Genomic DNA, 12776 nt, shown 5'->3' with positions numbered 1-12776 from the left:
CTGTAATTCAATTCAAGTTGCGAGCCATAATAAGTACAACGACCTAAAAAAATATCTTTATTATATATTCAGAGAACTAGAAAGACGCGGACTGTACTGTCCATTGTCGCAAACCAGAGCTGTTATTTTTTTCCGCCAAATACTACGAAATAACTGGTAGGGCACGTAGTGGACGGTGCCGTAAAAGAGGCCGTGGTTTGCGACGATGCTACAGTCAAATAATTTAGATTCGGAATAATTTACAAACCATAGTAATGCAAAAGACACCACACTTACATGTAATTGTTATCATTCACGATCACATGAATTTACATACATCGTATATATTATTCTTTCAAACAATGTCGTAGTTTATTGGTAAATTCTGTGCACATTTCTGACCACGTTTCTTTCAAACACGTGTAACACTGCACTATTAGACATAGCGTGATTTCGATGGCATGTTAGTTTCGTATCATTTTATGCGTGTTCCATGCAACATACATATTAATTCGTGGAGCCGTTTGGTCATTTACGTCATGAACATGATACCCGTTATCACTGTCAGAATTTTGGCCATTAATTCTTGAAATACGTCATTTGCCAATACTGTGAATGGTATACCAAAACAATATTGTATGAATGGGTGTCTAGCAACTCTTTTTACCAAGTTACGTGGAATGAACAGCAAGATTTTCCTTCACTCAATCTCTTTATTGTCATTTTAGATCAAACAGTGAATCAATAGTAATTATTTTAACCATCGTGTGCGCGCGTGCGTACGTACAACTGTGTGTGTGTGCGTATGTGTGTGCGTGTGTATGTCTGTATCTGTGTCTGTGTCTATATGTCCTATACGCTGTTAAGAGATTAAAAACGATATTCCTGGCCCTTTTTGAGAGAAAAAAACAACACTAATTACTGCATTATACCCGTCGACTGCAATGCAAAGGTCGAGACAGCAATTCCTTTACACTACGTGTATAACATGTTTCATAGGTACCGGTTACCACAACACGAATTGAGCCACTGATATCAGTGTAATATTTTATAATGGTACATTCGCGATATCATATAGATTTTTTTTACAACGACGGCGATGGCGGTTTCCTGTGACATGACAGTTGCTACGCAACGTCTACAGGAAAATATGACGTGAAAAATGGGACTTGATTCGTCTTATCAATTAGACCTGAAGGAAGCTAGCCAACCAAGGTATTTGTACCGTAATCAAATATCCGACAAGACCTCAAGGGAAATTGTAGACTTCAGATTCCAATAACGCCAAAATATTGCACGAATTTAGTGATTGTGCTTTACGAAAGGTTTGTGAACAACCCCAAAAAGAGTCTGGACGTTTCACTAGTATTATTTCGTCCACATAGAGATCTTCGAGATTTGAGCGTTCAAGAACACGTGATACAATTTATGATAATTATTCCGTTTCTTCAGATAGCCATTGTTATCACGATTGAGTTCAGTGACTACGGTCGCTCATCGCTAAATGTACTTAACGCTGAAGTGTTATTTGTGCAGAATTGTGTATAGAGGATATTTATAAATAGCAATGACACTATGTACGAAAGATATATGTATTAGTACGTAGGCATAATTCAGAAATCGAAAAATAGAAATGTAAAGATGTTAGCGTATGTTATTTGCTCTATTTTTGATAAATTTGGTTTGTTTCGTGCTTTAAGATGGTTACCATAACCAAGTAGTATGCATCACCACTTTGAACCAATATGGCGGAAAGGTGTTTAGCTCAGAGTCGATAATATCCCGTTTTAACTATACATGTACCCGTAATTTGTCACTAATTCCCACCATTTTAGAATCTGCCAAATGCACGTGAAGAATGTGTGTATTATTATTATTATTATTATCATTATTATTGTGTGTGTGTGTGTGTGTGTGTGTGTGTGTGTGTGTGTGTAATGTCAGAGAACGATAATTATACCGTGTTTTATCCCCGGTGGAATTCAGCTAAATACGGTCGTGGTGTATATTGAATAGATGTTTGCGAGCAGTTCATTAAATCATCGAATGCTTCGTATTAGGTCCATGAGTAAAAAATATTGGGTAGTGTCTGTCGCCCTCAATTTGTAATTGTCGTGCAGTTGGCAAGAAGTGACAATATATAGACGACATATATTTGGTTTGGTGATTTTTAGTTCGTAAGCGAGATCAAGTTATTAGACAGTATCAAACACAGAAATATAGGGTGTCGTATTGTTTGCTACTCTTTCACCTCATTACTATTCCCATCCCGAGGCGCTGTCTTTACATTCCTACATTCAATTGGAAATTCTGATATCTCTAATATTAATATATTAATATCGAGATGAGAGGACCTATTTATTGATGCATTCATCAACCCATGTTTATATTAATTAGTAATTGATAATCAAATGTAAAGTGACATGCCTAAATGTCAGTTGCTAAGAATGACTGGACATGTGTCGTTAAAGTGATGTGGAAATAGGTTGCGCTTTAAAGAGGGCACAAGATGAGTTTATACATTATACATACACAGTTTAGGCGTAGTTCTTAGTCCATATTTCTAAATACTTGTTTTTTTACAATCAAACTTTCGACTTTGACATTTATATTTCACCAGCGTAGTAGATTTTGGTACAAACAGAAAATAAATGAACAGAAAAGTGAATTTTACATGAGATGCTAGCATGTGTTTGTTTTTTTCCCTGTCTGTCTTGTAGGTTTTGAGGAAAGTCAATGACGGCAAACAAAGTATTTAATTGATAGAACCCTATTAGATATTCTACTGGGAGTTGAGCTGACTAGAATCCCACTCAGAATAGAATACTAGAAAATCTGATTAACATTTAAACATGCACTAGTCACAACTTGGACTTTTTTCATCAGATATCCCAAAATATGTTCACTACAAAATAGTCAATTACTTTTTTTAATACATTGTTTTTGTTAATTAGCGGTCAATATTATCTGTATGTACTAATATGTAGACTCGTGACAAGTTCAAAATCTTAAGCAAAAGCTATGTTTTGACTCTCGCTATGTAAAAACTACACTATGGGTTGTCATTGGATTATATTATATATTATATACGTAATACGTAATATGAACTTAGCAGTGTGTAAGTTATCCACATTTCTCTGGCATTATTTATTTACGGTTTAAAACTGAAAAACTGTGTTAAACGACACGGGTTCGACTGGCGTTCAAGGACGCCATGTCACTCGTTAATATTTCCACGCTGAATAACCATCTGTTTTGCATACAATCTAGTTCAATGTCAAGCTACTCAATGACACAGACAGGACAGGTGACACAGTTACACGAGTCTTGTAAATCGACCCCTCACCACCAGACGCAACGCGAAACAACATGAGTGTCTATTTATATACACCTTTGTTGTTTTGTATTTGTTATACAGATGAAAATGATCATACATGCAGAAATGTACGTTTTTTATCCTAATTTGGATTTGATAGGCATGCGCCATACTAGGAGTAGTTGCAAGGCGCATAAACATGTTAGTATAATTCGCAAATTCCAATTGAACACATAGATATTCTAGCCATTTTCGACATTTTCACATATTGAATCATCCATATTGAATGATCGTTACAATCATAGTAATTGAAAGGTGCTTCTTAAATTTCAATTTAAAATATAGATAGATGGATGTATATATATACAATACATACATACATACATACATACATACATACATACATACATACATACATACATACATACATACATACATACATACATACATACATACATACGAAATCTTGTTAGGTTAGGTTGAATAACATAGTCGCATATGTACAACTTAGTTTCGTTTCAATTACATTTGTAATACCTCTGATTATTGTTCTCGACATGATCGATTCATGACATTGATTCTATAGAACTATTTGCTTTGCATTGGCCGTATTTAAATAGTACCACGGCCTACATCGTCATATTTCAGTGCATACAAATATGATTGAGAAACGGACACAGTCCGTAACTTGGTGGTCTGGGTTAGTGGCGTCAGTTCTTGATATGTTTCCTTTCTCTCTACCGTTGCATTTAGTGAACGCGTCGTCCCAAAGACTGCTTTTGATAACATCGTAAACGACGCCTCTTGTTTTCCTTACAAATGACATACGTCAGCAAGAACCAGGCCACCAGCTTTGATATAAACGTAGCGCCAGTGGTGGTGATATAGGGGCGTGAACAGCTGTTTGATATGTACCACATCATAGACATCAAACGTGTAGGTTAATAGATATACCAAATTTCATAACAAACGACAGTTTGTTAAGAGGTGACATCTTTAGCAAAAAGTGTTCTTTTAAAGGACATAAAAGATATATCATATAATGTTTTTATGATTTTAGGAATAGAGTTGACATATAAGCAAGGAGTATTTTTAAAGGACATAAACGTTATACAACTACCAACAGAATGAACAGAACAAATAACCACAACGAAGTATTTTGCAACTTACCATCTACATTATCATCATCATCTTTATTATTGCTATTATCCATGCAATTGTGATATATCAAATTTAAGAAAATTTTGTCAAAGTGTGTTTGATGAAAAAGTTATTCATGAAATAATTATGTAGGTCTCGAAATGTCGCCATGAAGTGTATAAGCTTATGTATCGACCTTGACAATCCCATTTTAGTCGTCTGAAGATCGCTCGAAGAGTGAACTCTGAGTAACGACTTATTACATCCTTATTCTTTTGAATTAAGTCTATAAGTGCCCTGATTCTAATATTTGCATCGAGCACTGTTCTCTCTAGCGAGACACTTACATTCATATGTATATATATGTATGTTTATGACGTATATATATATACATGTATGCAAATATAAATACATCCATATATATATATATATATATATATATATATATATATATAGTGTATATATATATATACACTTAGACATTACTGTGTGCTGAAATTCGAAGTACATTGACTCGTGAAAAATTTATATCTCTCTCAGTGCACCGATTCACACAATTGTTACACATTCATTAAATCATAATTTCCAACGTAGTGACCGTAGATCTATGCCCAATCATTAAATGAGTCACTCTTCCGATTGAGACCCATTAAGTTAATTCTAAATTATGGACCTTACATTCAGGACGGAATGCCCCATGGCTCGAGTCCTGTCAGACGTCTCTCTATTTCATAATCAGGAACATTCGACGCATTCGTGATCGGAAGTCAGAATGTCATAAAAAGTGAAACCCACACTTTTACGTTATGTTCTCCCCAACATATCCAGACATATAGCGTGTATCGATTGCTTTTGATTGTAAGTTTAACCCAGATGAATTAATACAAAGATCCGAGCGAACCGTAAATGTATGTGTGCATGTGAATAATTGAATCCTTTAATAGTCGTGTAATGCTAATATATTCGAAGCAAGCTGAACAGTCATGTGCATATTCCAGACACCTAAGACGAAACATATCAAACCACTGACGTCATCATTATGACGACACTATGACGTATACTAGTGAGGACTGTTAAAATACATTTACTATACATATGTGTTGCCTAGCAATGTTGTGTACGCATGATACATCTAAGATGGCTATTCCCTAACAAATCTGACGATTGTTGGAGAAGTTATTATGTCTCATCGCACTCTTTCATTTATAAGGAATTATTGAGAGCCATCCGTAAAAAAGTTAGGGGTGAGGAGGGGAGTCCTGCCAGCATTTTGTTCCTTTAAAAGTCAATGGTCAAAATGCAACAGGTCAAGGGTCACATTGCAATAATCTTTGATAGATGATGACACGTGACAAATAGGTCAATAGGGGGTCACTGGTGGCGTGCCTGAGTTGTTGACTCAGACACCCCTACAGTATACAGTCTCGATTTCTGCTTTCATATCGCCTATATCCTTTTTTATCGTACAGCGCGCCACCGTTTGTCTTGTAACAGTGGGGGCATCAGTTAATTAATTGCCTGCCACATTGTAGATGTCCGATTTGCGAAATTACTTGCTCCTTTCCAGAAATATTGTGTTAGATATTACACTTGATTTACATTTCGTCACGGTAAAACAATAAGTTCATGTAAATAGAAACGTAGCACCTGGCCACAAGCCACGTGACATCACCCGTTTGCCAGACTAGGGAAACCGTTTGGCGTGAGGGGGGGGGGGGGGGGCTCGTTGCATATAAAGTATCTTTAGTAGGTTTTGAGGGAAACGAACATGGAGTACTCGCTGTTGTTTTCAGTTTGATTTTTCTGCAGAAGAAGTGCCAAAGTAGATGGCTTGTATCAACCATAACTTTGTATAATATAGTGTTACAGTAGTATAAGTCATTCAAATAACTTATTTTGTATTGACATCGAATTGAATGTCATTATGATATAAGTAAAATGATGGAGATATATTTTTAAAGCCCTTTGCAAAAATTAATCGGGCAAAACACCGAAAAATACACGAATTTCAACATATGGTATCAGTAAAGCGATGTTTAGAGTCTACTTAAATTAGATTTAAAATTAATAATAATTTTGTAATTTATTAATTGCAGGGAACAGACAAGTCCTCGACTACAGTTGTAAATGGTATAAAAAGTAAAAGTGTTCCTATTTCTGAAGAAAGTTATAATGGCAAAGTTGATTACCCTGGAAGCAGTATGATCGAATATTTACTCAAGGCGCCACAAGCGTATCCTCCTGAAATGAAGGAAAGGTAAGCATGACGTAATAATACTCCGGATTTGTACCCATCCGCCCAACACAAAATAACGGTATATCATTTTTTCGTCGCCATCTTCAACAATCAAGGGTACGTTTTAAGTTACATGCGATAGTTCCCTACATCAGTTACAGAATGATAAATGCCAACGGGTAATCACATGATAAGTTGTAATATGTCGTTAACCTTTCGGTAGCGAAGTCTTCCCGCCAACTCGCCAAAACAAAAAGATACAATTTCCAGTATTTATGGATATCAGATATCAGCACGATTGTGCTGAAAGAAATCACAACTCTCTCTATTAACGATCGTTGTTTAAATGACGAAATGAAAGTATGGTCATTCCTAATCGCTCACTAGCGATCTGATGATAGACATTGCCTTAACCTTTAGTTGCCGACGTTTTCCCGCCAATTCACCGGAACCATTACAGGTATTCACCGGAGGTAGCATTGGACTACATCAAGAATACCAATTAATTGCGAACGATGGCAATGACCTGTGTCATGTCCTTTCGGCAATTTGCTCAAATAATGTAATAATCTTGTGACCTTCAAATCAAACAACGTCACCAGCGTTCATAGATAATGTAATTTGATCTGGGGTTTTTTCTGCATTATGCGTGCTATTTAGTAGATTGCTTTTATTATTAAACCATGTTCTTGAGTTTCGTGGTCCATGGATTGTGTTTACATAATACCCCGAGGAAAGGAAAACGTGAAACCCTCTTTCTAGCATCCCCGTGTACATGTTGAACTCGTAACTTGAATCACGACCCGGTGAACATTTCACATTTGAAACGGATCGTTTTATTCAACGTTTACCAGGTACCAAGTATATAATCGTATAACGTTTGTGGATATGTGTAGGAAACACTTACGAAATTGTAAATCGCATAGCCTACAATTATTTAAGATCCCTACTGGCAAAGCTATACGTAATGTCATAATCATGGTGTTATTTTCATGACCAACCATACTGAACAAAGTTATTTTCCTTTCTCTGACCCATATCTTTTGCATTTTCCGATGTAGCAAACGATATGTCTTTCTTAACGTTCACTTGCTTTAGATGGAAGACTCTAATCTTATATTTCGTGATAAAATTGTTTAATTCCAACAAGGTTTTCCCCGATTTTGCGTCAGGAAAATGAAGGGAATATTAATTCCTTTTTTACTTTATTTTTATTTTTGCTCAGACATTTATTTTTCTTTCAAAAGGGATTCTGATATACAAATGTAATATATACGCGCGTGTGTGTGTGTGTGTGTGTGGTTGTGTGTGTAAACAACTTAAAGTCAAAACCGCCTGACCGATTGCCATGAAACTCGGTCGAGACATTGCTTTTGGTGTGGAGCTGAACATTTTTTTTCAAATTAATGTGATCCGATCAGTGTGTTTTTTCAAGTTAAATCCACAAGAATGATTTTCTATCATAACAGTCGTTCTGTCCTTACAGTGGAAGGCTATTAGGTATGGTTATATAATATTACATAATCATTTGGCCAAAGTCCATGGTATGTTCCATTATCCTGTAGGGGTGTTTCATATTTCAAGTGTGTTTCTCTCACTGTATGAGCGTGTAAGACATTGGATTTCAGTTGTGCACATTGCCATTGTCAGTATTTCTGTTATCGTTACAGGCACTGTTTTGACAGTATTAATCAAACCAGAGAAATGCCTCAGGATACAAGAACAAATAGTGTTGCATACACTCCTCCACAGACATTACACTTTAAAAAGGTAAAAGTACTTTATTATAAAACGTTCACAATATTTTATATCGATTGTGTTGAATTTCTGTGTTATCTATGTAAATGTGCCTTTTTGTGTGTCAGCACCAACTAAAATATATATTTCAATTAATTAGACTCATTGGTCCCTCCACCTTCATATGTACATTTAAAATGACAGGTATGCATAGCTTGTAACTTCATAATTATTTTGGATATATATATATATATATATATATATATATATATATATATATATATATATATATATATATATATATATATATATATATATATATATATATATATATATATATTTATACATGCATGCATACATACATACATACATACATACATACATACATACATACATACATACATACATACATACATACATACATACATACATACATACATACATACATACAACGAAATAGTTCAGTCAGTCTGACCATCTTGTTATGCAATTAAATTTACGTGTACACAAATTATAGTCCTTGACAATCTCAATGTGATAGTCGTCTGATGATCACAGAAGCACTGAACGCTGAGTAACGACTTATAACATCCTATACCTTGCTAGGTATAAGGATATTATAAGTCGTTACTCTCTCTCTCTCTCTCTCTCTCTCTCTCTCTCACTCTCTCTCTCTCTCTCTCTCTCTCTCTCTCTCTCTCTCTCTCTCTCTCTCTCTCTCTCTCTCTCTCTCTATACATTTATTTATTTTAATTATTGTATTATATATATGTGTGTAAGTGTTTTGTGTAATTAAAACATGATAATAACGTGATCAATACTGATGACTATCATATCTTTCTCATTTGTATTAACCAACAGAAGCAGTTATCATCGGCAACTCTCATATCACAGGGCGATGTAGAACATATACCACCAAAGAGAATGAAATCAAACATTTCTTCTGTTGCACCCATTTCACTAACAGACAACACTCTTCTTAATGGATGTTCAAGATTGTCTGACGACCAACCGCCAAGGTTGACTCTCGCCATTGAAAAGAAGCCTAAAAAGTCTGTAGCAATGAGATACCAAGCGACAGTGGATGCTCTATCATCAGAACAACGAAAGCCAGCTGCAAACGTTCCACCACCTTTGTTGAAACAAAGCCATCAAAGTCATTCCAGCAAGGGAAGTGTTCATCACCCAATAAATCTTGCACAGCGTGAGATAAACTATGGGAGAATAAATCAAGATGTGTCATCATGTGACACTGTGTTTGATGTGAGCAAACCATTAGACTTGTCAGTTAAGAAATATAGCAAAGTTGACAGTAGTCCACATCATCAGCCAAGGGAACAAACATTTTCCAGCCCTACAACGCCTCCCAAAAATTACCAGAATGGCTTTAATCATTCAGATTTGTCTCCTCGTAGTATCGGAGTAACTAGGACATATCTAACCAAACCTCATGATGTCAGTCGTGGAACATCTCCAGCTCGTTCCCCTGCACATTCTCCATTTCGTCAGATGTATTCACCTGAAGTTAGTAGGATGGTAACACCACCCATGCATTCTCCTTTTATCCAGACTTCATCCCCAGAAATGAACAGAATGTCACTAGCAGCGCCACTTCAGAAAAGTACAACCTCTTCATCTACCAATATGGATATGCCTATTAGTACGTCAACTTCATTTGGAGTTGGGTTAACTAGTTTTACATCTGGAGTTAGTCGAAATAGTCCCCTCCATGGCAACATAAATCAACATGGACATAGGTTTCCTGACAGACGCCATCTATCAACGCCTCCTCAACTAACTGCAATGACACCGAAACCGTCTCAACATGGAACTTCACCAGTTCAGGTAGCCCGTGTTAATCCCACTGCCAACAAACCAACAAATCGTTCTCCACCAAATCTAAATAGCTTCTTACATACAACAGCGTCACAAGCAGGACTTTCTACTCCACTACCTATCAGCACATCTCCATACAATGTACCAACAACTTTATATGATTGTGGAAGAACCCAGTCAGTACATCAGCACAGGTATTACTCACCACCTGGTAACTACATGAAAAGGGACAGGGATAGGTCACCATCACATATACTTCATAGACATTCTCCTATGCCTGTCCAGGGACTAGAAAAATCAGCAGTACATCCTTCATATAGACCTCGATCACGTTCACCACATACATCCACATCCCCTATGGGTATGATTGAGCATTCTCAAGCTGCAGGTGCTAAGTTAGAGAAGTTGCTTAAGCCTTTAGATGACCAAGACAAAACCAAGCAAGAAGCTATAAAGCAGCAACAAAGTCGCAATTATCAAGATAGACATGGATATGAGAAAAATGTTTCTCTGCCCAGGCCTTCAAGGTCAAATCTAAAACCACTGCACATACAAATACCCCATGGAGGATCACCAGTAAGCCCACAACATCCTGTATATCAATCACAGACACCACCAAAATTGATTGATCCCATGCAACATCGACACCTATCGCCACATTACATGCCCTCTACAACAGACTCGTCGCAATGCACCTGTACCTATGTGCCTGTTAATGGACATTCGCCAAACCCAGTGGAGCCAAAATCACCACCAATGCCCGTTCTTACACCCCATTGCACACAGGCACCGATGACATTATCTCCTGGTCAATCCAAACCAACAGTGCCTACTTCAAGGGAGCCACCAACTCTTGACCACCCTCATCAAGCTAATAACAATGTTTTGTATCAAGCTCTAACACTGCCAATATTTGCCCATTCATGCTCCGCCAGTACCCAGCCGACCACAAAGTCTCATGATGTCCAAAGTCAATTCAAAGGTCTATCTCAGAACGTTATTGCCAACAGACCACCAATTTTGACTACAGATCACCATGTTCAATCGAACCAAGAAACTCAAGTGTATTCTCAATTGCACAAGCGTACTATTCCTTACAATATTGAAGAAAGACTAAGGTTTGCTTTGCAAGCTGGACAGTCTGCTGAAGCAACTCGACATCATCAAGTACAGCCACCACCCCTTCATACATCGAAATTTTCCCCTCGTGATCCCAGGTCTCAAGCTAGAGAATATTATGCAGCACAACCGTGGCAACAAAGACATCTGCAAAAACAGCAACATCACCTAGGGCAACAAGGACAACAACAGAGACAGCTTCCAAATCAACACATACAACATCAACATCATCATCATCATCATCATCATCAATATCATAATCAACAAGGAAAGAGCTTTTCATATCAGGAAAGAGCAGCAGAACATTATCCTGTATCTTCACCGTTGCCAGCAACTGTTAGTACATCAGTACCTAAACAGAAAAGTCCGAAAGAAACAAGGAGATCTTCCCCAGCATCTGCTACAACTATGCAAACTAGACCTAGTATCTGGGATACTTTACAAATTGTGGGTAAACCCGAATCTGGAATGACAGTAGCTCCTGAAATGAAGATCAGTGAGGTGATTGATCTGACCACACCTGTGAGTTCCCCAGTACCGGCAGCTGATACCTCTGATGGAAATCAAGATATAGTAACAATTTCAAAGATAGAGATTATTCCAAATGACCTACACTTGAATTCCGAAGTTGATAGAAAGGAGTGTAGTGATAACAATGAGTCACATGTAAGCCTTCCAAGCTTATCACCAGAACCGCCAACATCAGCAGCTATGGATCTGGTCACTTCCAGGAGGTCTGGATTGTTTACGAATAAAAAACTGTCTACAAGTTGCATAGTTCAACTTTCCAGAAACGATGTAACACATAGCTCGACATCGCTAATGTCTCCTTCAATAGACACTTTGTCAACGTCTTCTGCAGACACCGATTTTGATTTGAGACTGAGTGGCGCAAGTTCACCCACTCCCAGTACTGCTGAGCAAAGGAAAGCAAGGAGATCCCTTGAAATAGCCAGAATAAAGAATTCGGAAGGATATGTTGGAGATAGACCAAAGAAATCAAAAAGTGATTTGTACGTAGACTCTTCCCTGTTGACCAGAGAAGAACGCTTCTTGCAGGTAAATTCCTGATTCAACTAGACTGAAAAATCATCGAGTAGTAGGAAAAATTAGAGTATGAAAGTGTTTGCACATGTATGTGTGTGGGTGTCAGTGAGGGTCTATGTATGTATGTATGTATGTATGTATGTATGTATGTATGTATGTATGTATGTATGTGTGTGTGTATGTGTGTGTTTGACTATCGTAGTGTCTTTTGCAAAGTTACATGACTATCTTGACAAAAAATGTGCATTATTTATTTGACATTCATAAGAAAAAAATATTAACTTCTCAAATTAATAAAATTAATTAATAAAAAAACGGGAGAAATGGAAAAAAGGTTATTACTGTTATGACAAATTTAGTAATATA

General features: G+C 36.9%; 2 protein-coding genes across 2 annotated transcripts in view; both read left to right on the top strand.

Annotated features, from left to right (window-relative positions):
* LOC144441919 (S-formylglutathione hydrolase-like) overlaps positions 1–12776 on the top strand; it is a 134152-nt gene that overhangs the window by 9709 nt on the left and 111667 nt on the right. The window lies entirely within an intron of this gene.
* The window catches only part of LOC144442713 (uncharacterized), a 65678-nt gene that overhangs the window by 38865 nt on the left and 14037 nt on the right, over positions 1–12776 (top strand). The window contains exons 3-5 of the mRNA XM_078132087.1: positions 6532–6692; positions 8342–8441; positions 9270–12422. Of these exons, the coding sequence (XP_077988213.1) occupies positions 6532–6692; positions 8342–8441; positions 9270–12422 (3414 nt within the window). The remainder of the gene's footprint in view (positions 1–6531; positions 6693–8341; positions 8442–9269; positions 12423–12776) is intronic.

This window comes from Glandiceps talaboti, chromosome 11 (genome assembly GCF_964340395.1).
Source record: "Glandiceps talaboti chromosome 11, keGlaTala1.1, whole genome shotgun sequence".
In the NCBI taxonomy this organism is placed as follows: domain Eukaryota; kingdom Metazoa; phylum Hemichordata; class Enteropneusta; family Spengelidae; genus Glandiceps; species Glandiceps talaboti.
This window is presented reverse-complemented; position numbering and strand designations above follow the sequence as displayed.